Source organism: Eleutherodactylus coqui, chromosome 13 (assembly GCF_035609145.1).
Source record: "Eleutherodactylus coqui strain aEleCoq1 chromosome 13, aEleCoq1.hap1, whole genome shotgun sequence".
NCBI classification, from domain to species: Eukaryota; Metazoa; Chordata; class Amphibia; order Anura; family Eleutherodactylidae; genus Eleutherodactylus; species Eleutherodactylus coqui.
Window position 1 is genome coordinate 22,146,553 of NC_089849.1, and position 21,157 is coordinate 22,167,709.

Sequence of the window (21,157 nt, forward strand, 5' to 3'; positions counted from 1 at the left end):
TTCGCTCTCTGCTGCTCCTGTTGTCACTTCCAGCAGGTGAAGCTGATCCCCAACCGCTTCCTGACTGCGCAGGTTGCTGTCTATGAAGTTGGGGTGCGCTCACACACACAGGTTTTGTTCAGGTTTCTTTTATGCAGTTTTTGAAGCCAAAACCAGGAGTGGATCCAAAAAAGTTCTGTCTCTATATTTTTTTCTTTCCCTATTTGTGATCCTCACTTGGTTTGGGGTTCAAAAACTGCATCCAAACACCTGAGCAAAACCAACAGGTGTGAGGGCGCCCTGCGGCCAAACGTCTAATCGCACGCTGTGCTAATTCATTGTATAAAATGCTGGAGGTCCTATCAGAAGCCAGAAGGCCCCCGGTATAGTTGATGGGATCCCTTCACTGCCTTCATAGGATCCATGGGGGTGGAGCTTCCGTTTTGCTGCTACCATAAGGGAGTAGGAAAAAAATCGAAATGGGAACCCTTTAACCCCTTCACGCCACAGGACCTATGCTTACATTCTGGCTGGGAAGGTGCTCCTGCCGATGGACGTAAACTAAATCCCATGGATGGCATGGGTCAGAAGCTAAGCCCATGTGGCCGCCTGCTGTTAACCCCTTACATGCTGCAATCAATGTTAATCATGGCATGTAAAGAGTTTACAGAGCTGAGGGCGCTCCCTCTGTGATGTCATTGGCCCACTCACGGAGAGCTGGTGAGTCGCCATTGTGACTGGCCGCCAGCCATGGTCTATGATCGCTATAAATAACATAACTACTACAATGCATTTTCATAGGATCGCAGGTTCAAGTCCCCTGTAAGGACATTTAAAAAGTTCTTAATTTTTCTTTAATAAAAAAAAAACTAAACTTTTGAACACTCCACTCTATTTTAAAATTAAAAAACAAACACATTTTGGTATTGTTGCATCTGTAACAACCGATGCAATAAGTTGAACTTTTGTTTTGTTTTTAATCTTGTACAACAAATTCTATTTAAATAAAGGATCCAAAATGCTTTTATTAATTTCACCTTCCAAAAAAATGCAATCGGTGATAAACAGCCGCCTGTTACCCTAAAATGGTACCAATAATCCCATAACAGTGAGCCATAGTGCCAGTCCAAGTGCCCTCAGAACCGGCGGTCATCACAGTGCCTCAATAACTGCTCTAGCTGCCCTGCACCTTTAATGGAAGCCAGTGCTCTATAATACCAGCCCTGACATCTCTGTGTTATTAAACCCCTTCTCATATGGCTGCACCCTGACACAATTAGGGCTGGTATTGTGCCCCCCAAATCGTGGCAGTCACATTGCCTCCTTACCAATTACCCCATAACTGTGCCAGTCACAGTGCCCCAATAGCTTCTCTAGTTGCAATGTGTCACTCATAAAGCCCCTTAAACATTGACCCCATAATAGTTTCCTACCTAGTGTCATATCGGTGATGGCTATAGTTCCCCCAATAGTAGTGCCAGCCCAAGTTCCTCCATATTAGTGGCCATTATAATGACTTAAGTTTATATTCACACAGCCAAGTGCGATATCGAGCCAAGAAGATGTGCAGGAGAGTACCCGTATATCCACAGTTCCTCCAGCACAGATTCAAGGTACCTGGGAATAAATGGGCCATTTAGGAAGAGCAGAAGTTCCAACAAAGTAATAGTCTGTAATATTCTTCTTGAAGATTGGCGCATATTAAGGCCTTTGAAACCTTTTTTTTGGCTGAGAGCCATTGGGAGATGGGGAAGGTTTTGTGCGGGTCTCTTGCTCAATTGATTATACGCATTTTTTTTGGAATTCTCTGCCTCTCCCTTTACATGCACATATATCTCGTAGAACAGAGTTCCTGTTTAGGATCATCCAAGACTTGTGGAAGCCTTAAAATAGTTTATGGGTGAGACTCCAAGTCGCGTCCAACCCTGACATATATGTAAAAAAGCCTCATGGAAGGAGATGAAATTCTTGCTCCAAAGCTTGAAATGTCTTAATTTTCCCTTGATGGGTTCAATCAGATATGAAATTTTACAGTTTTTTTTTAACCCTTTGCAATCCAATTTTGGATTAAGGGCTTTCTAGGGGGCTTTGTCTTTCTGCCATTATACAATGGCGCCATCTGCTGGCTAGTCGGTACTGCAGTGTGTGACATACTGGAGAGGCCCCCAACAACAGAGCGTCCAGTAATATACAAGTAAGAAAACCCCGCGGAACGTCTTCCGACATCGAAGCTGTACAGCCTTTGATCGGAATGTCTTCAGACAGTGGATTGGAAAGGGTTAATCCAAGGTTTGATATCTGTGTGAAGGACAAACCCCTCCAATGGGAGTTGAGCAGAGACTTGCTGGGTAGAGTTGTTAATAGACTCTATCCAGGTGAACCAAGATGAAAAGGAAGCCACTAAAGGTGGACTTCCAGATCCAGGTATGTGCCGTACGGAGTCATGAGATGTGTGCGTAGGGATATTCTACCCATTAGGTTGTGTTCGATAGCGGCTAACTTTCTATCGGTGAGGGCTTACACCATTGCCTAAGACGTTCTCCAAGAGAGAAGCCAAATTGGAGCAAATCTTTAGAAAGGGCTATTCAGACCATTGGTATTCAATGAGGTAAACCTAACCGACCTTACAATATGGGCAGAGCTGCGGATAAAGATACCGGGCTGTATGGTAGCGGTATAATAAGTTGGTGCTCAAGCTAAAGCAAAAGATAGAACCTTCGAGGCACATTTTGAGTCATTTGGTAGACCGGTCTGGAGAGAGAAGTAGAGACGCTTTCTGATCTTTCGGCTGGGGAAAGATTTCATTGCTTGAGGAGGGAGAGGCCTTCTCTTCCACGTATGATGTGGGTTTTGCCTCCTTTTATTCTCCAGGAGCTCCATTTTATCCTATCAGGATGTGATGGCTGAGAATTTTCATTGCAACTGGATTGTGGTTTGGGATAGATCCGTGAAGAGTCGGACAAACCAAAAGGGTTCCGGAAGATCTGGTGGCATCCTTGTAGACTTTCTTAATATGGTGGTCATCCAATCTGGTGATGACATCTTTGGATAATGCCTTGGGTAGTCTGTGTGCCCGATCTATCAGTAGATCTAGAGGTTGGGAGAGCAGCTTTTATAAGGTTTTGTAAATATGGTGTTTAAGGAATGCCTCTGAGCTTTATCTTGTTCCTCTTGTTGCGATCCTCGATATCCACCATCATTTTTAATGAATCTGTTTCGCCTTCCGGTGAATAATGGGCATCTACCACATCGTTATGGGCCTGAGTTATTTCACCCATTTTAGATTCGGCATGATCCCTACCTGCTTCCCAGCTTGTCTATGCAGTTCACTCGGGTTGTGGAGCAGGTCAGGTCATGCTGTAATCGCCCCTGAGAGCAAGAATCATCGCCTTAATAAAGGATTCTGATGCAGTCCTGTTAGAAGCAGGTAAGTCCTTAATGGGATCTTTGTCTTGTAAGACAATACTAGAGTCTCATGCAGAACCTTCCTCCCTTATGGATCTCTACTTAGCAGGGCTGCTAGAAGGTATTGCAGGGCAGGTACTGCAGTCTCTAGACCTATCTGTGAGGCCTTAATGGAGTCTGGCATCCCCTGCATCTGCTCCGCGGGGGAGTCATTTCTGGGGCTCCCCTCTACCATTTCCTCAAGAGCAGAGGTTGACCATGGGGCTCCGTGTGAAGAACTGCTTTCCCTAGCTGTGAAGCTAGGCGAAGAGGCCGTGTGTAATATGCAGTCGGCACCTCCTTGCCTGGTGTTATAGCGTAGGTCGTGGCAAGTGAAGAACTCTGTTAGCCTCCTGGGCTCCTTCTTGGCAGTCCTCTTACTGATTGTGGCTGTCACTGTGTCTCTCCAGCCCGCTGTAAGTGCGCTGAAGATGTCGCTGGGCACTGCTCATGGAGGTATGGGCACGGAGTTCAGTGACACTTGTTTTGGTTACTTTTCGAGCTCAGTTAGGCAAATGAACGTGCCTTGGGGGCACAAAACGTACAGTAAAATACGCCCATGCGTGCACAAAAATGTATAGTCCATTCCACAAATACGCAACCATTGGGAACGGTCATTAACATTTGATCGTGGGGGTCTACCATTTGGGACCTCTGTCGATCAGCTGTTTGAAGGAGCTGCAGCACTCAGGTGAGAGCTGTGGCTTCCTCACTACAGTGCTGTACATTTCATAGTGGCTGTTTCTGGTATTGTAGCTCAGTCTCATTCACTTAAACAGGACTGAACTGCTCTCAAGCCATGTGATGAATGTGTCCTCATTGGCCTGACAAGAGGCCACAGTGCTCACTTGAGCAGTGGTCCCAAGCAGCAGACCCCCACCAATCTGATATCGATAGATTATCTGTCCTCAGAATAGGTTATCTCAGTGCTGCACGCCCCTATAAATTTAATTTCTGTTACAGAAAGTGCCAATAACGGACTGGCGTAGCGCACACAATACATGGGTTTTTATTCCCCACTATTAAAGGGTTTGTATAGGATTAGAAAAACATAGCTCTGTTGTCTTCCAATCACAGCGCCACTCCTACCCACAGGTTATGTGTGGTACTGCAGCTCAACCCTATTCAATTTGATGGAACTGAGCTGCAATACCAAACATAACCACTAACCATGTGTGGCGCTGTTTGTTGAAGTAGCCTTTTTTTTTCCTTCTAATCCTAGTATTTCTTTTCATGAGCGTTAAATTGCTCCCTGCTACCAGCTATGTCAGACCTTAACTGATGGAAAGTCCAGAAAACTCCCCTCCTTCAGAATCACTACTTTATCCAGAAACAAAACTATGGACTTTATCTCGCGTCCTTGGAAAAATAATGTAGCATGTGCTCATGTCAGAAGCCATAACGATCTTGACACCTTGTTATAAGATGAGCCGGGAGGTCACCGAACTGGATCCTGAGCGCAGTAACTGTGGCCTTCCGTGCCGGTGCCCATTGGGGTAAGCGGTGCCAGCTTAGGTTTCGCAGCCAGATAGGGTTCACCAAGCAGAGCTGAGCAGATAATGCCGCGGGAATGTGGAGCTGAACAGGTGCCTCAACCACCAACATCTACGCCATCCACTCAAATTATTTTTACTTCCTCTGCTGACGGCTGCTGGCTAATTTTGTTCAGCCGCAGAGGGGTTAATAACAAACCAGCAGCAGGGGGGCGACGGCAAAGCTACAAAGAGTTAAGACACTGAGGATGGAATTTCCCGTCTTGGAGCCTCTCGGATCCTTCTACGGAATGAACTATTTTGTGGTTTGTTTCTGACGCATCTGAAAACTGGCATCGTTAAAGAGGTTCTCGGTTTCCTACAGTCCCTACATGTTAGAAGCGTTCCTTGGCACTAAGCTGATGATAGGTTGTCACTCTTTTAGGACCCCTTGTGCCCAGCTTTAATCTTAAGGAATGTTACATTTACCTGCAGCTCCTCCGCAGGAGCTATAGAGCATTACACAATGCCCAGTCACATCAATGAGTTGCCTGTATAGTATAGGGCAAGGCAGTCCTCCAAAGCGAGAGATGCTCTATTAACCACTCTTGAGGAGGATCTTGAACAGAGCCCCTCCCCCTCTATTAAAGGGAATGTATCGCCTACATTTTTTTCTTTACTAATTGAAATCCTGTAGTAAAACATCTTCCATTTGTCTAATGTTTTTATATTCTTATTATAGTTTTTTTTTTCCATTCCATTTTCTGTACATGACTTTGTGGGTGGTCATCTTACCTGAGCTGCTCTTAACAGCATTTAGAGATATGCTTTACAGCAGCCTCATGGGCCACAGACACAATGGACAGGAAGATCTCATTGACTTCTATGGGAGAGTGTTGTGGGCATACTCCGTGATCTGTGCAGAGAGGAGGAGGAGGTGAGATATGATCTTTACGTATAATGAATGGTGGATCCTGTGTTCTCTATATATAAGTGTCACCTCTCAGTGTATGGCCGGCTGCACACAAATGTGTCAGATTCCGCGTGCGGGAGCCTACAGCGTTAGCCAGCTCTGACCCTGCATACCTTCGCTTTCTGGTCATGCGCCATACAGATTTTGTTTTTAATTGTTTTTCCCGCTCCGTCGCTAGGCAATGACGCAGTTTCCCGTGGCCTATCTGCAATGTCAATTGCGGATGGGCTGCGGGTCAGATGGCTTTCATTAACTTCAATGGAAGCCGTCTGTGCGGATTCGATTCAAAAATAGAACATGCTGCGATTTTACATCTGCTCGCGGAAATCGCAATCGCTATCCGCTTATCTAAATGGACATGTGAATATTCTATATTTTCAATGGGTGCGGAATACCGCATATCGTGCGCGTGGGTGACAATGGCAGATTCCACAATTGAAAGTCAATCGTGTGAGACCAGCCTAAGGCCCCCTGTCCACGGCAGTGTATTCGCCGGTGGTAAACCACCGGCGAATCACGCCAGCCAACGCTTCCCATAGCGTTGCTATGGAAAGCGCCGGCACTTGTCCACGAGCGGAGAATCACTGTGATTCTCTGCCGCACCGGGCAATTCGCAGCATGCTGTGAATTGCCTTGATTCTCCACGGTCAGCCTATTGCCCGTGAACAGCCGACCTTATCCTGCCTGTCACAATAGTGAGATGACGGCTGCAGAGTTTTCTCTACAGAAGAAGTGGCAGATCATTAGTAAGCCTAGTGGTCAGGGTGAGAACTGCAGGATTATAGGATTTTTAAAAAAAAAACTTCATTTCATCAGAAATAATAATCATTAACAAACTTTTCTCAAAAATGTTTATAAGAAAAACCTGATTTTATACCACAGGTCACTTTCCAATGCCACATTCCCTTTAACTCATAATTCACGAATAAGGTATATGACAATGCGTTTTCTAAACTGAACATCCCCTTTAAGTGACTTCACGAGGAAGGAATCACGGTGAACACTACAACAGTCATTTATGGCATATCTGTAGGATAAAAGTGGGGGACTGAGCCCCATGAACCTGCTTTGCAATCCAAAGTTGGCAGCAGTGTCCCAGAGAGAGGGCCTTTCATTGGACGACCTCTCAGCTCTCCTGACATGTCTGTTTCAGCACATAATCTACTTGTAATCTTCGTAAAATAACAATTCTGAAGCCTCTGAATTGTGATGTCCCTCTGTTATTCCTCCTGGAAATGCATGACTACATTGACAACTGGGTATTACCAAACCTATTTCAAATAGGAGTGTCCTGATACAATCAGTACCCATCGTCCAATCAGTGCTGATAGTAGACGCCAACACTTTTGTATTGGGGAACTATCATTAAAGGGGTATGCACAACTCAACAACATGGCCACAATGGGAACACTGATGAATATGTAGTGCCAGGAGGGCAGAAATAGCTGAGCGGGGCTGGGCTGGAGTCAAAGGGGGCAAGCGATGGGACCATTATGGAATATCCTGTGGATATGCCATGAAAGTTGCAATGGAAACCCCTTTAATTTATGACTAGAAGGGCCAGAATTCCCGACACGGAAAGAATAATCACAAGTGGGAATGTAGACCAAGTCCTGAGAATCCTCCTACCTATTTAGTTCCATATTTGTGTCCGTCACGGGGCAACATTAAAGGAACGACTAAGGACTCATAAACATGGCCAACAGTTGAATGGAGGCCATACGGCTGCAACGCATGGAGTTGGAGCTGCACAACCTCCATATGCTGCCGTAGAGGCGATGCTGAGTGCCGCATGTACGGAGAGATTCTACCCTACAGGCATTGCTTCTAGGTCTGGCCTCCATGAGGGTGGTACAAGTCGTACTGTCCTTGCCAAATAAAGGAACCACCGTGCCACCACTTTCCTAATTCCCTAGAAAGTTGGCAGACCTGAGCGGCAGCCCCTGGGGCCCTGAACATTTCTCTATATGGGGCCCAGAAGTTTCAAGTGACATTTTTATTCTCATCCTACAATAAACCTAAGTAGGTCTCCATGTGAAATATGACATGGTAACCCTACTGGCGGCTCCATACAAGGTTTATCTATCAGACAGCTCTGTGCATGAGGCCAGGACTGTATACAGAGCATTTGTATACAGGGACCCTTCCCACACCCTGTTGGGGCTCCTAGCGATTAGCTGTAATAGATAGCAGCTAACTGATTGGCCCATCGCTGCTGGCCACTGACCACAAGAACGGGGATCTCAAAGGTACCTGAAAGAATAGAAGGGCGCTTGAGCATGCGTGCTGCATCTCCATTCATTTTGGTGGGACTGCTGAAGATGGCCGAGTACATCTCATTATCATCACGGGTAGGATTACAATGAAAGGTGACACCTATATATAGAATACGCAGGATCCACCATTCACAATAGGTGATGATCCCAGCACACCTCCTCTTCCTCCTTGCATAAGTCTCAGAGCATGCCCACAACATTATCCCATAGAAGCTAATGGCTTATCTTCTGTCCATTGTGTCTATGGCCCAGGAGGCTGCTGTAAAGCATATCTCTAAACGCTGTTAAGAGCAGCTCAGGCTAGATGGCCGCCCACATACTACTTGAAGACAATAAAGTTGCTCTCCCACAAAATTAAGTTAACCAATATCCACAGGATAGGGAGTAACGAGCAGATCTGTGGGGGACTGAATACTGGGATCCCCACTAATCAAGAGAACAGGGTTCCCCAAGGTACCTTAAAGAATAGAGCGGTGCTTCAGCATCTGTGCTGCATCTCCATTCATAACAGTGGGACTGCTGAAGGTGGCTGAGTACATCTCATCATCATCACAGGGAGGATTACAATGAAAGGTGACACCTATATATAGATAACACAGGATCCACCATTTATAGTATGTGATGATCACAGCTCACCTCAGCCCCCTCCTTGCACAAGTCACAGAGCATGCCCACAACACTCTTTTATAAAGTCAATGAGTTCTCCTCTGTCTATTGTGTCTATGGCCCACGAAGCTGCTGTAAAGCATATCTCTAAAAGTTAAGAGCAGCTCAGGCAAGATGGTTGCCCACATACTCATTGGGGCAACTACAAAGTTAACCTGTATCCATAGGATAGGAAATAACAGGCTGTTCAGTGGGGGACTGAATACTGGGATCCCCACTAATCACGTAAATGGGGTTCCCAAAGGTCCCTAAAAGAATAGAGCGGTGCTTGAGCATGTGTGCTGTATGTCCATTCATTTCATTGGGACTCTTGAAGATGACTGCAAGTGCTTAGACATATTTGGCAGACCCACAAAATGAATGGAGCGGGCAAGTGCATGTGTGACCAGCATTAATTCAGGGGTGCCCAAAAACCCTGTTTTCTTGACCGGTGGGGTTCCCATCAGTCAGACCCCTACCGATCAGTTAGTTAGCTCATATCTATAACTTTATTTCATGGGGGAATCCCTGTAACATGTATGAGGCAGGATGGGGGCAGCTTTTTGATCTATAATTTAGTATTTAAGGTCTTCCTTGTCCACAAATAGCGCCACTCTTGTCCATAAGACAGTTTTGGGTATTGCATTGACTTGAGTGGATCTGAACGGCAATACCATACACCTCCTATAGACAAGGGGGGCACTATTTCTGGGAAAAGAGCCCTGACCTAAGTGCTGAGATCGCTCCTTATGGTGGAGCCGGGTCAGGCAGTTGTCGCCGGTTCGGTCACTTTACCTCCCAGTTGTGCCATAATCTGCTTCTAAATGGAGAGTCATAAAAAGTCTATTTTGTGAGGCGCATTCTGTAGTAAAATGCACGGGCGGCCGGGTCACTGAATCACCGCTCTTCTATTTCAGGAATCTCATTTCATAAATACAAAAAGTTCTAAAAATAAGTTGGGATAAATAGTGACGGTCGCCGTGAGAGCGCTCCGCTGCGGCGCCACATTTAAGGTGGCTCTTCGATTTCTACAATCCTACTTGTTTTAAAGGGTCACTTCAAAATCTCAGTGTCCCCCCCCCCCCCCCTCCTGCTTGGGCTTCCAGTAATCAGCTGTAATATGTGGGGCAGCACGTGTTTAGGCTAGGGCTATATGGCGGCTTTGGTCGTACGGCATTGCATCTAATAGCCAAATCTCAGGTCTAGAACAGTCATGTGACAGCAAGTCACAAACTTCTTGATGGAGTGACTTTCCTGACACTTGATGTCATGCGACCAAATTCGCTGCGCAGCCATAGGCTAAGGCTGCATGGCATCATGTGTCGCACCACATGAAGAACGCAACGTCGAGTTATGATGTGCTATCTAATGATTGTCTATGTGGTCGTTATTTCGCAATGCCCGCTTCCATGGTTGTAAGGGCTCATTCACACGGGCGTATTCTCACCACCTATTTCACATGCAACTCGTGAGCTGTGACCAAAATGGACTCTTGCGACTGCCGTGTCACAGTCGTGGAAAGTCGCTTACCACAACACAACCACATAGACAATCATTAGAGGTGATGTCGTAGTGCAACACTGTGATCTACATGCCGCACGACACATGTTGCCGTGTAGTCCAAGACTTAAAGGGGTTTTCCATGCAGCGTTGGCTGTCAGTGCCAGGATACATCAGGTTGGAGTGGAAGCCGCTACTGTGACTCCTGTGTAGCGGCCGGCGCTTGTGATTGCAGCTCCAGATGATTTCAGTGAGACCACAACCAGCAATTACACGCATCGGCCACTACACAGGGGTTGGAGCAATGGCTTCCGCTCCAATTCCAGTGTATTTCGGTACTGACAGCGGGCGCTGCCTGAAAAACCCCTTTAAGGTGTCCATCAGGTCCATTTTTTGATGGTGTTTTTACACGCTAAAAAAATTCATTGTAAAAAAACTATAATTTTTTCAAAATGGTGCTTTCAGTTTTTAGAGGTGATTTTTAGACGACAGTCGGCTAAACAACAGCATGAGCGCTGACATCACCGATAAGGTCCTTAGCGCTCGTGCAGAGCGTTTAGACAGATAGACCTCGCCGCTGGATCACTGGGTTCTCGCTGGCTTCTCGCTCAGCCCTTCACCAGGGACTTTGGAGGAGTCACTTGTATTTATTTACTGCTTATCTATTTGAATTCCTGCATAAATTACTTTTCTCTAATCTACCTGTATGATCCCCATTTAGAATGTGTCCATGATTGACAATGCCGTCCAGTGTACATCTAGTGCCATGTATGCAGTCCTTGAACAGGCCTTCGAGCGTGCATACTGCTGTATGTGAACGTGGTGCGTCTTTGGAAGCCCAAAACCTGGATCTAAATGAGCAGCTTGTGACACTGAGATCCACTGGCCACATGGAAAGGAGTTTGCTGCTCACTGAGCGGGCAATCACTGGGGTAGATGTGGGGGTGGAAGGTAGTTTGGGAGAGTAGGACAAGCACACAGCTAGCTGGGTGACAGTAAGAAGGGGTAGAGGGAAGAGAACCAGGGAGGCGAGTTCTGACCTGGCACACCCCAATAAGTTTGAAAAGTTGGCTGATGAGGGGGATGTCATTACAGGGTTAGCACTGCTGCAGCACGATATGCCCTCTGACCACCAGGGGGATGTCTGCTCCAGTAAGAAGGGGAATAGGAGCGCAGGCCAGGCTAGACAGGTCCTGGTCGTGGGAGACTCAATTATTAGGGGGACAGACAGGGTAATCTGCCACAAAGACCAGGATTGTCAAACGGTGTGTTGTCTTCCTGGCACTCAAGTTCGACACATCACGGATCAGGTTGACTGATTACTAGAGGGGCTGGTGAGGATCCAGCATTCATGGGACACATTGGCACCAAAGACAAAGTTAGGGGTAGGTGGAGGGTCCTTAAAACGATTTCAGGGAACTAAGATGTGAGCTTAGGGCAAGGACCTTCAAAGTAGTATTTTCTGAAATACTACCTGTACCACGTGCCACACCACAAAGACAAGGAAATTAGGGAGGTAAACAAGTGGCTGCAGAGTTAGTGTAGGAAGGAGGCGTTTGGGTTCCTGAAGAACTAGGCCAACTTTGCTGTACCATAGGGATGGGCTGCAGCTGTGCTGGGATAGAAGATGGCTAGAAAGTAGCATTTAAACTAGAGGCTGGGGGAAGGACAGCCATATAATCATAGATTCGTAGAATTGGAAAGGACCGCCAGGGTCATCAGCTTCAACCCCCTGCTCCATGCAGGATTAACTAAATAATTCCAGACAGATGTCTATCCAGCCTTTGTTTGAAGACTTCCATTAATGGAGAACTCGCCACCTCCCGTGGTAACCTGTTCCACTCATTGATCCCCCTCACTGTCTAATATCTAATCTGTGTCTCCTCCCTTTCAGTTTCATCCCATTGCTTCTAGTCTTTCCTTGTGCAGATGAGAATAGGGCTGATCCCTCTGCACTGTGACAGCCCTTCAGATATTTGTAGACCGCTATTAAGTCTCCTCTCAGCCTTCTTTTTTGCAAGCTAAACATTCCCAAATCCTTTAACCGTTCCTCATAGGACATGATTTGCAGACCGCTCACCATCTTGGTAACTCTTCTCTGAACTTGCTCCAGTTTATCCATGTCTTTTTTAATTTGGGGTCCCCAGAACTGGACACAGTATTCCAGATGAGGTCTGACTAAGGAAGTAGAGGAGGATATTTACCTCACATGATCTAGACTCTATGCTTCTCTTAATACATCCCAGAATTGTGTTTGCTTTTTTTACTACTACATCACACTGTTGACTCATGTTCAGTCTATGATCTATTAGTATACCCAAGTCTTTTTCACATGTGCTGCTGCTTAGCCCAATTCCTCCCATTTTGTATGTGCTTTTTAAATTTTTCTTACCCAGATGTAGGACTTTGTATTTCTCTTGTTAAATACCATTCTGTTAGTCGCCACCCACTCTTCAAGCTTGTCCAGATCCTTTTGAATTCTCTCTCTTTCTTCTCCAGTGTTAGCTACCCCTCCTAGTTTTGTGTTATCAGCAAATTTGATCAGTTTCCTCTCAATTCCCTCCTCTGGATCATTTCTAAAAATGTTGAAAATCACTGGGCCCAGGACAGAGCCTTGGGTACCCCACTTGAAACAGTCTTCCACTCTCCCTTAAATCGATTTCAGAGACCTAGGATTTAAACTTAGGGCAAGGACCTCCAAGATAGTTTTCTTGGAAATACTACCTGTACCACGACCCACGCCAAAAAGGCAGCAGGAGATTAGGGAGGTAAACAAGTGGCTTCGGAGTTGGTGTAAGAAGGAGGTGTTTGGGTTCCTGAAGACCTGGGCTGACTTTGTTGTCGGCTACAGGCTCTATCAGAGGACAGGCTGCATCTCAATGGGGAGGGTGCAGCTGTGCTGGGGGAGAAGATGGCTAGAAGGCTGGAGGAGTGTTTAAACTAGGGCCTGAGGGGAGAACAAAAAGAGTAATGGGGGGAAGACAGTGTAGACAGTGACCTTGGACCAAGTAATAAGAATGGGGGTTGAGCAGAGGGTGGGGTTAGTACAGTTAGAACTGACAGAACAGCTAATAGGACCATACGTAGCATAATAAATAGAAAGAACAACAACAACCATATAAATTGTATGGCAACGAATGCAAGAAGTCTGATTGGTAGAGTGGGTGAGCTTGAAGCGAGAATGCCTGAAGAAATTTATGATATAATAGGAATAACGGAAACATGGCTTGATTATAAGTGCGATTGGGTGGTGAATTTACAGGGTTGCATTCTCTTCAAAAGAGATCATGGGAACCAGAAAGGGGGAGGGGTATATCTCTACGTTAAATCGTACTTATTGCCGAGGCTACGGGAAGATATAGGTGCAGGAGAAGAACACGTGGAATCTCTATGGGTAGAAATACAAGGAGGGAAGAATAACAAAATCCTGATAGGGGTTTTCTATAGGGCACCAAAATAACAGAAGAAACTGAAAACTTATTAATAGGGCAAATAGAAAAGGTGTCAAACCGCAATATAGTAATCATTGTGTGAGATTTTAATTATCCAGATATAATATGGGAAGACGAAACCTGCGAATCTCACAAGGGGCAATAAGATCTTGAGTACAATTAAAGATGAAAAATGAAGGAGGAAACCAAGGGCAAAATGATCCAGCAACGATGTAAAATCCTTAATACTTTATTGTGGAAAAATCATTGAAATATGTAGAGACATACAAATGTCGGCTAGCAACCGCTAACGGATGTCATTGATGAATTGATGAATGGCTGAGCACTGCTTGCGATTGGCTGAGCGCTGTGACCATTCACAGGCAGCGCTCAGCTGTCATTCAATGATGTCTGGGCGCTGCCACTGATTGGTTACAGCACTCAGCCAATCAGAGGCAGCGCTTTCTGGAGGTGGGAATTTTTCAATCCCCAGCCTCCAGAAGACAGAAGACGACGGACAGAAGAACCGGACAGCTCATCTAGATGAGTTTTTTTTCTTTACAGCTAGGGATGATTTTCAGGGAAGGGTGTTATATTTGAAGCCCTTTCCCGAAAATCATTGCTGCGGGGGTTGCCTGCAACTCATTGCTTTCAATGGGGCGGTAGCACCTCCTGCAGATGAATGTGATATAATTCTGCTTGCGAGAGCGTGACATCCTTGCACTCTGAATGGAGCCCGATCACATCCTCTCTTGAGCTTAACCATGCTCCTTCACTGTACTTTTATGCGCTGCCAGCCTGTTTGAGCAGGTGGGGCAGCCTAAAACCATGCGCAAAATCACCCATGTGTAGAAGGCCTGAAACATAAAATCTGCACCAAAATCCACAAATAGAGTTTTGTTGCGGATTTTGAAGTGTTTCCGTTGCGTAAACTACTGTATTTGCTTAAAAATCTGTGTAAAGGCTCCTCCACACCGGCGATTTTGCATGCGTTTTCGCACACGAAATCACTTGCGCAAACTGCATCCAAAAGAACTCTTAGTCGTTTCAATGGGTTTCTTCAAATGGAGTGATTTTGTGCCCGCATTTTCGCCGGGCGAAAAAATACGCAACATGTTCTATTTTTGTGCGCTTTTGTTCATTTGAAGCTCAATAGGAGTCTATGGGGGAGCGCAAATGCACCGCCCCCCTGCATAAATTGTGCACATAACTGCGCGATTTTGCGGTGTTAATTGCTCACACCGAGGACTGATTAGGCTGTTAGCTGGTTCAACAATGTACAGTAAAATGCGCAGAAACGCGAGGGAAAATACATGATCATGCGCCCTTCAGAGCGCAATTACGTCATCCTCCTCTTGCGAGCGTATCTACGCGTACGCTCGTGTGCAGGAGTCCTTAGTTGATGTTTGAAAATAAAGTTTACCAGCGTGACCTCAGTGCAGGAATGACCGCGACCAGAACACAAAAACGGAACACAATCCGCAGCAGAAAATCCGCACATAAAAACGCAATTACAGATACAGATTCTGCAACAAAAACTGCAGCAAATTCCGCAAAGATCGTTAACTGCGGCCGTCGGCAGAAACGCAACAGAATTTCCGTAGCTCAGACGCCGTGAGTGAAGGTAGCCTAGGAGTGAAGAAGTCCTAATCTGCATGTAATATACAAATAACATACGGTACAGAAAATACGCTAAGTGTACATGTAGCTTAAAGGATCACACAGCGTATTTTTTTTTAAAGAAAACTCAGTTTTGGTGAGTTTTTTTAGATGCATGGTGTTTTTATTTTCCAGAAATACAGTATATTCCCGGTATGGAGATTTTTTTTTTCTTTAGATGTTTTCTTATAGACTTCTCAAAAATAAATATATATATAAGTATAAGAAAGTCATAAAGAAATCTTAAAATTCATGATTTTTTTTACAAGCCACAGAAAAAAGTTTTTCAAAGAAACCCCAAGTCTCCTCCAGTGTATCTCAAGTGTCTCACACACACACGCACACACACACACACTCACACACACACGGCATGAAGAATTCCCAATCAGCCAGCAGATCTATTTTAAGACCCCCTCCTTTTCTTAGCAGGCTGCCCCTCTTCTCCACTTGTTCTGCGCTGGTCGGAGAAGTAGCCATTGAGCAGAGCAGCGATTGGGGTTTATTTTTGGAACAGCTGGGATGCAATAGCCTTGTTAGGTCTGTTCTAACATTCACTCATCTGCAACCCTCACACATTGTGAAGCCTGGGACTCTGCCCTGCTCCAGCCTGAGCAGAAAGAGGGAGCTTCGCTGCGAGAGGGGAGGGGAGGGGGGTTCATAGCCAGGACCACCGGAATGATATCATGATCAATAAGAGCCAAATAATGCACGGATATGGACGGACTGCAGGGCAGTTTAACCCTTTCGAAACTTTGACTCAACTCAGGCTGAAGATATCCAATCAGATTCCTCATCTCTACACCGTGAGAACTCGGATTCCCAGCAACTACCCCATACAAGCTTTATGATAAGGCTTACTAGCACCCCTTCGAATCCTGTGCTCTATCTATGAGGATTTGTGATCTCCCATCATCTGCGGTTCTGAATAATTTTAGATTCATTTTAATGTAATTCTTAATTTTTTAGAATTTCAAAAAAAAGTTTAAATAATTTTTTTCGAGTTTACCCCTTCTGATCCGAAAGTCTTCCTATTTTTGAAGGTACAATGAGTGGCGGTCGGTTTGATTTTGATGACGGAGGAGCATACTGTGGTGGGTGGGAAGGTGGGAAAGCCCATGGTCATGGAATCTGCACTGGGCCAAAAGGCCAGGGTGAATATTCGGGTTCTTGGAATTATGGATTCGAGGTGGTAGGGATCTACACCTGGCCCAGTGGTAATACCTACGAAGGATATTGGTCGCAAGGAAAAAGACATGGCTTAGGCATTGAAACCAAAGGACACTGGGTGTACAAGGGTGAATGGACTCATGGATTTAAAGGAAGGTATGGAGTCCGTCAGAGTATGACCAGTGGAGCCAAATATGAAGGAACATGGCAGAGTGGACTACAAGATGGATATGGGACTGAAACATATGCAGATGGAGGTAAGAACCTATGAATGATGGGGTAGGGGGAACTACAGATTCCGGCATGTCATCCCAATCAACTTACAGAATGTTCAAAGTATCCCGATCATCCCATTGAGGGAGATGTACTGTATGTCCTAGTGTATAGTAAATGACTAAGCAGAAGTGGAGCATTGTATGGTGCCTGGTCCTCTGCACAGTGAGTATGCTGTTATATCAATGAGTCTTTTACTTCTAGTGGGGTTTGTTATTTTATCCAGAGCAACACCCTATACCTTACTACATGTGTACAATGGTCGATAGTGCATATTACTCCTATGAGGGAGGGTGAGATAAGCGGCTGCAAGACACCCCTGGCAGCTCGTATCTCAAGGAAAATAATAAGGTGAACAGGTTAAATCCAACCTGTCCAATCACCCATCTGCAAACCTTGGTCAAGGGTCAGGAAATCTCCATAGACTCATAAAGGGTTGGGCTCCATAGAGGATTGGGAAGCCTCTTTAGACTATTAATGGGTTGAGACTGTATAGGGGGTCATGAAACCTCCATAATCCAAATAGAAGGTTGGGACTCCATAGAGGGTTGGGAAACCCCAATAGACACATAAAGGGTCGAGAAGTCTTCAGAGATAGTTGGAACTCATTAGAGAGTCAGGAAGTCTCTTTAGATGCCACATCCCACAGATTTCATTGGAATCTGCTGCTCAAGTCTTATGTCTATGGTGAGCTAAAAGAGACAGCAAAATCTCCATACTACAGTTACAGATGTACCCATGTTTAAGTATACTGCTCATAGTTGGCCACTATTCATTCAGCCAACCATTCACTGAATCAACAACAACCCCATAGACATAAGCACCTCTTTGTGAAGGCTGCAGGCATTGGGCAATCACTCTCCACTTATTCATGCTTGGAAAGTAAGAACAGGATATGATGTTAAAGGGAGTGTCCTTTGGGTTCCACCTCGTTCCTCGCCCATAAAACAGTACCCATGAGTGAGAGGCAACAATGGGAAATGGGTGGCATAAAATGTCACCCATTCATTGGCTATCAGACGTGTTAGTGTTCATATGTCTTAACAGATCACCAAATAGTTATTGGAACTTGATATTTTCGATAAATAAATTTGACTGTTTATGGGCGCTGTGGTCATTTGTACTTGTCCATCCAGTACTTGTCATGAAAGCTCAGACATCTGATGGTGGGCAATGGATGACGCCAGAGCTGCAACCTTCCACTTGGCCACCAGTCTTGGAAACGTTCAATTGTTTAAAAATGTCCCCCATCACTCACCCGAAGGTGACTAAACAACTCTACACAACAAACGTACTGTCAAACATAGGGCTTAGTGGTAATGAATGCCTTTAACCAGCGACCTCCAACCTGCGGCTGTCAGGACATGCTGGGAGTAGTAGTTTTGCAACAACTAGAAAGTCCTATGCTGGAGACCGCTGTTTATGGGCTCATTAGAGAGTCGTATATATGCAGCGTATTAAGTGCATATATTTTACCTGCATTATGTGCAGTGAATAGAACCCGTTGATTCCAATGGGTTCATTCAAAGCTGCATATTTTTTACGCAACTACTGGTCGCGTGAAGGAAACGCATCATGCTCTATTTTGCTATGTATTACACACCGAGATAGCCCATTGCAATTAATGGGCTTGCTTAAATATGCAGGAAACCTGTGTATTTGCTGCATATTTGCGCTTGAAACCAGGGGAGTTTAGGGCGTTTTTTGCAGCATTTTCGTGCTCTGTTACGCATGGAATATGCAATAAATATTTCAGGTTTCGGTCCGTAAATACGCTGTGTATGTGTGGTCCGAAACAGCATGGCTTTGTGAATGAGCTCTTAGACTCTATTTTGGAAGTTTCATGGCCCAAGATGGCTACACAAACCAGGGCCAAAGCTAACCTAAATTTTTTACCATGGCTGTGTCTTCAGTACCAGTGTCCATTGCTGGACCTGTGGGTCTGAGCAGATTAGGTTGTTGCAATGCAGTGATTTTATCCCTTTGAAAACCTTGGGAGTGGAGCTATAGAAGCGGAAGACGTAGGATTATCTCCAATTAGTGGCGATTCTGTCTGCACTGGTGGACCAAACAGACTGGTGGGAAAATAGTTGGTACTTCATGGCTATTCCTGTCTGTGGTCTTCAGTAAGCCATAGAAAGCCCTAAATGTTTATTAGGCAAATAGACCAGATGGAGAAAGTCTTGTTGAAAGTAGCCAAAGCTGGTCCCGAAGCTACACTAGGACTCAACATCCATTAGTGTAGAAGTAAGGTCATCATGATAGCAAACTAATTGTAGAGAAGCATAGATAGACAGATGCCTCACCATCAATTGTGGTTGGTTTCTACTCACTATAGGACCTTATTAGACTGGTTGGGTTCTCGACTTAAATTAACCAGCACTGATCGAAATGCATGTTGACTGGTGCTTAGTAGACTTTTCTTTCACACGGGCCAAGAGTTAGCGTATGAGGATGAGCATCCATAATTATGACAGTTCATCTCCGTAGGCTGGCTGTACATCTTCCTGTTCACATGGGGAGATGTACAGCCAATCAGCAAGCAAGCTGACACAGAATGATTGGCTGACGAACAATTATATGGTCCAATTGTTGGGTGAAAAAGTGTTTAGAGGAACATTCAAGTGTGATAATCAGCCCATGTAAAAGGACCTTCTATAGTATTTCTCAGGTCTGAATGTTCCTTCGAGCTCTCATTCGCCCAACAATCAGGCCATGCAAACGGACCAACAATCAGCCGCCGAATGAGCTCATTTGTTGGCTGATTATTTAGTTTCAGTGAGCATAAAAATGCTTGCTGATCAGTTGGACATCTCTGTATATGAACAGGATGATGTACAGCTAGCCTATGGGGACGAATGATTGTAATTATGAATGTTCATCTCCATGAGCCGATTCTTGGCCGATGTGAGGGAAAATGACATGAGTGCTAATCGGCTTGCATTTCAATCAGTGCTCGTTGGATTAGACCAAGAACTTAGCTAGCCTAAAAGGACCTTAAGCTTTGGCCACCTCCTGGAAGGATCATGATCATTGCATGAAGATTCTCCAAGATATGTATAAGACTTTAGATGTCAATAAGTTATGCTTTATTTGCACATCCAAACATCTTCTCATTAAGACAATGTTATCTGGAGGATCCATGAGCTGAGATCTCCATCGGTTCCCTAGAATGAAGGGAAGAGCATTAGTTAGATTTCTGTATTGGTCATGCACCACCAGCTTCCCCCACTTGCATTTCCAAGTGAAATACAGTTTTTTAAGGGGCACATTGCTACCACCTCTAGTGATTGGTGGGGGTCATGGCCCTCTGACTCCACGCATGAACTTTCCTTGTCCATGTAATTCCATATAAGATACATTCCCATAGCTGATATTTGGGAACACTAATTGTACCTTGCAAATTACTCTACTGGTGACCAAATGTTATTACACCATTGACCTGTCTGAACATATTTCAACACATACAGACGCCAAACAAGGTGATTGGCAGTATAGTCCATTCAAACAGGTACTGAGTCCTACAAAGTGTCTGAGGACATCTTGCCCAACCTTCCAGCCAGAGATGTAATATGACATTCCTGAACCCAGATGCAGAACCTATTACAACCCTGTCTGAGCCCTTACATTTCATAATCTCAAGTAGAGGTCCTGTATCATTAGCACCCCTATAACTACACCAATACATACTTAAAGTAGTAGTTACACAATGACAGAAGCCCAACAGGCTGGAGAGCTCTGCTCTAAAGTGTATTCACAATATACAGATATATACTGACATGCCAAAAGTCATGAGACTAGAACTAATATAGTGTAGGACCCCCTAAGTGCAGCAACTTGATATTACATTGATTTCACAAGTGGATAGAAGATGTTTGGAGAGATGTTCAGCCGTCTGGATAGACACTTACAGCTCTGTGGCATTCATAGGTACAGGATCTCAGGTGCGAATGGGAGTCCCCACCACATCTCATAAATGCTTGATTGGGCTCGTATGAACTCTCTAGAATGCTCCTTGAACCAATTCTGCACAACTTGGGCTCAATAGCATGATGGATTATCCTGCTGGATATCCCATCATTGTGAGGGTACATGAAGTCATGAAGGGCTGCAAATGGTCACTATGAAGTGAAACGCAGTGGGTACCGGTCAATAACATATTTAGGTGAACTCAAACCACACCATGAGAACCCACCCCACACCAGTATGGAACCACCACCAGCCTGAGCAGTGCCTTGATAACGACTGGAGTCCATGGCTTCATGGGGTCTGCAGGACATAGAAACCCTACCATCAGCCTGGAACAATTGGTACCATGACTCATCGGACCATGCCACA

General features: G+C 45.1%; 1 protein-coding gene across 1 annotated transcript in view; it reads left to right on the plus strand.

Annotated features, from left to right (window-relative positions):
* The first annotated feature begins 15,925 nt into the window (after positions 1–15,925).
* Positions 15,926–21,157, plus strand: part of JPH2 (junctophilin 2) — a 67,945-nt gene continuing 62,713 nt past the window's right edge. Inside the window, exon 1 of the mRNA XM_066586388.1 lies at positions 15,926–16,803. Coding sequence (XP_066442485.1) covers positions 16,425–16,803 — 379 coding nt within the window. The 5' untranslated portion in view covers positions 15,926–16,424. The remainder of the gene's footprint in view (positions 16,804–21,157) is intronic.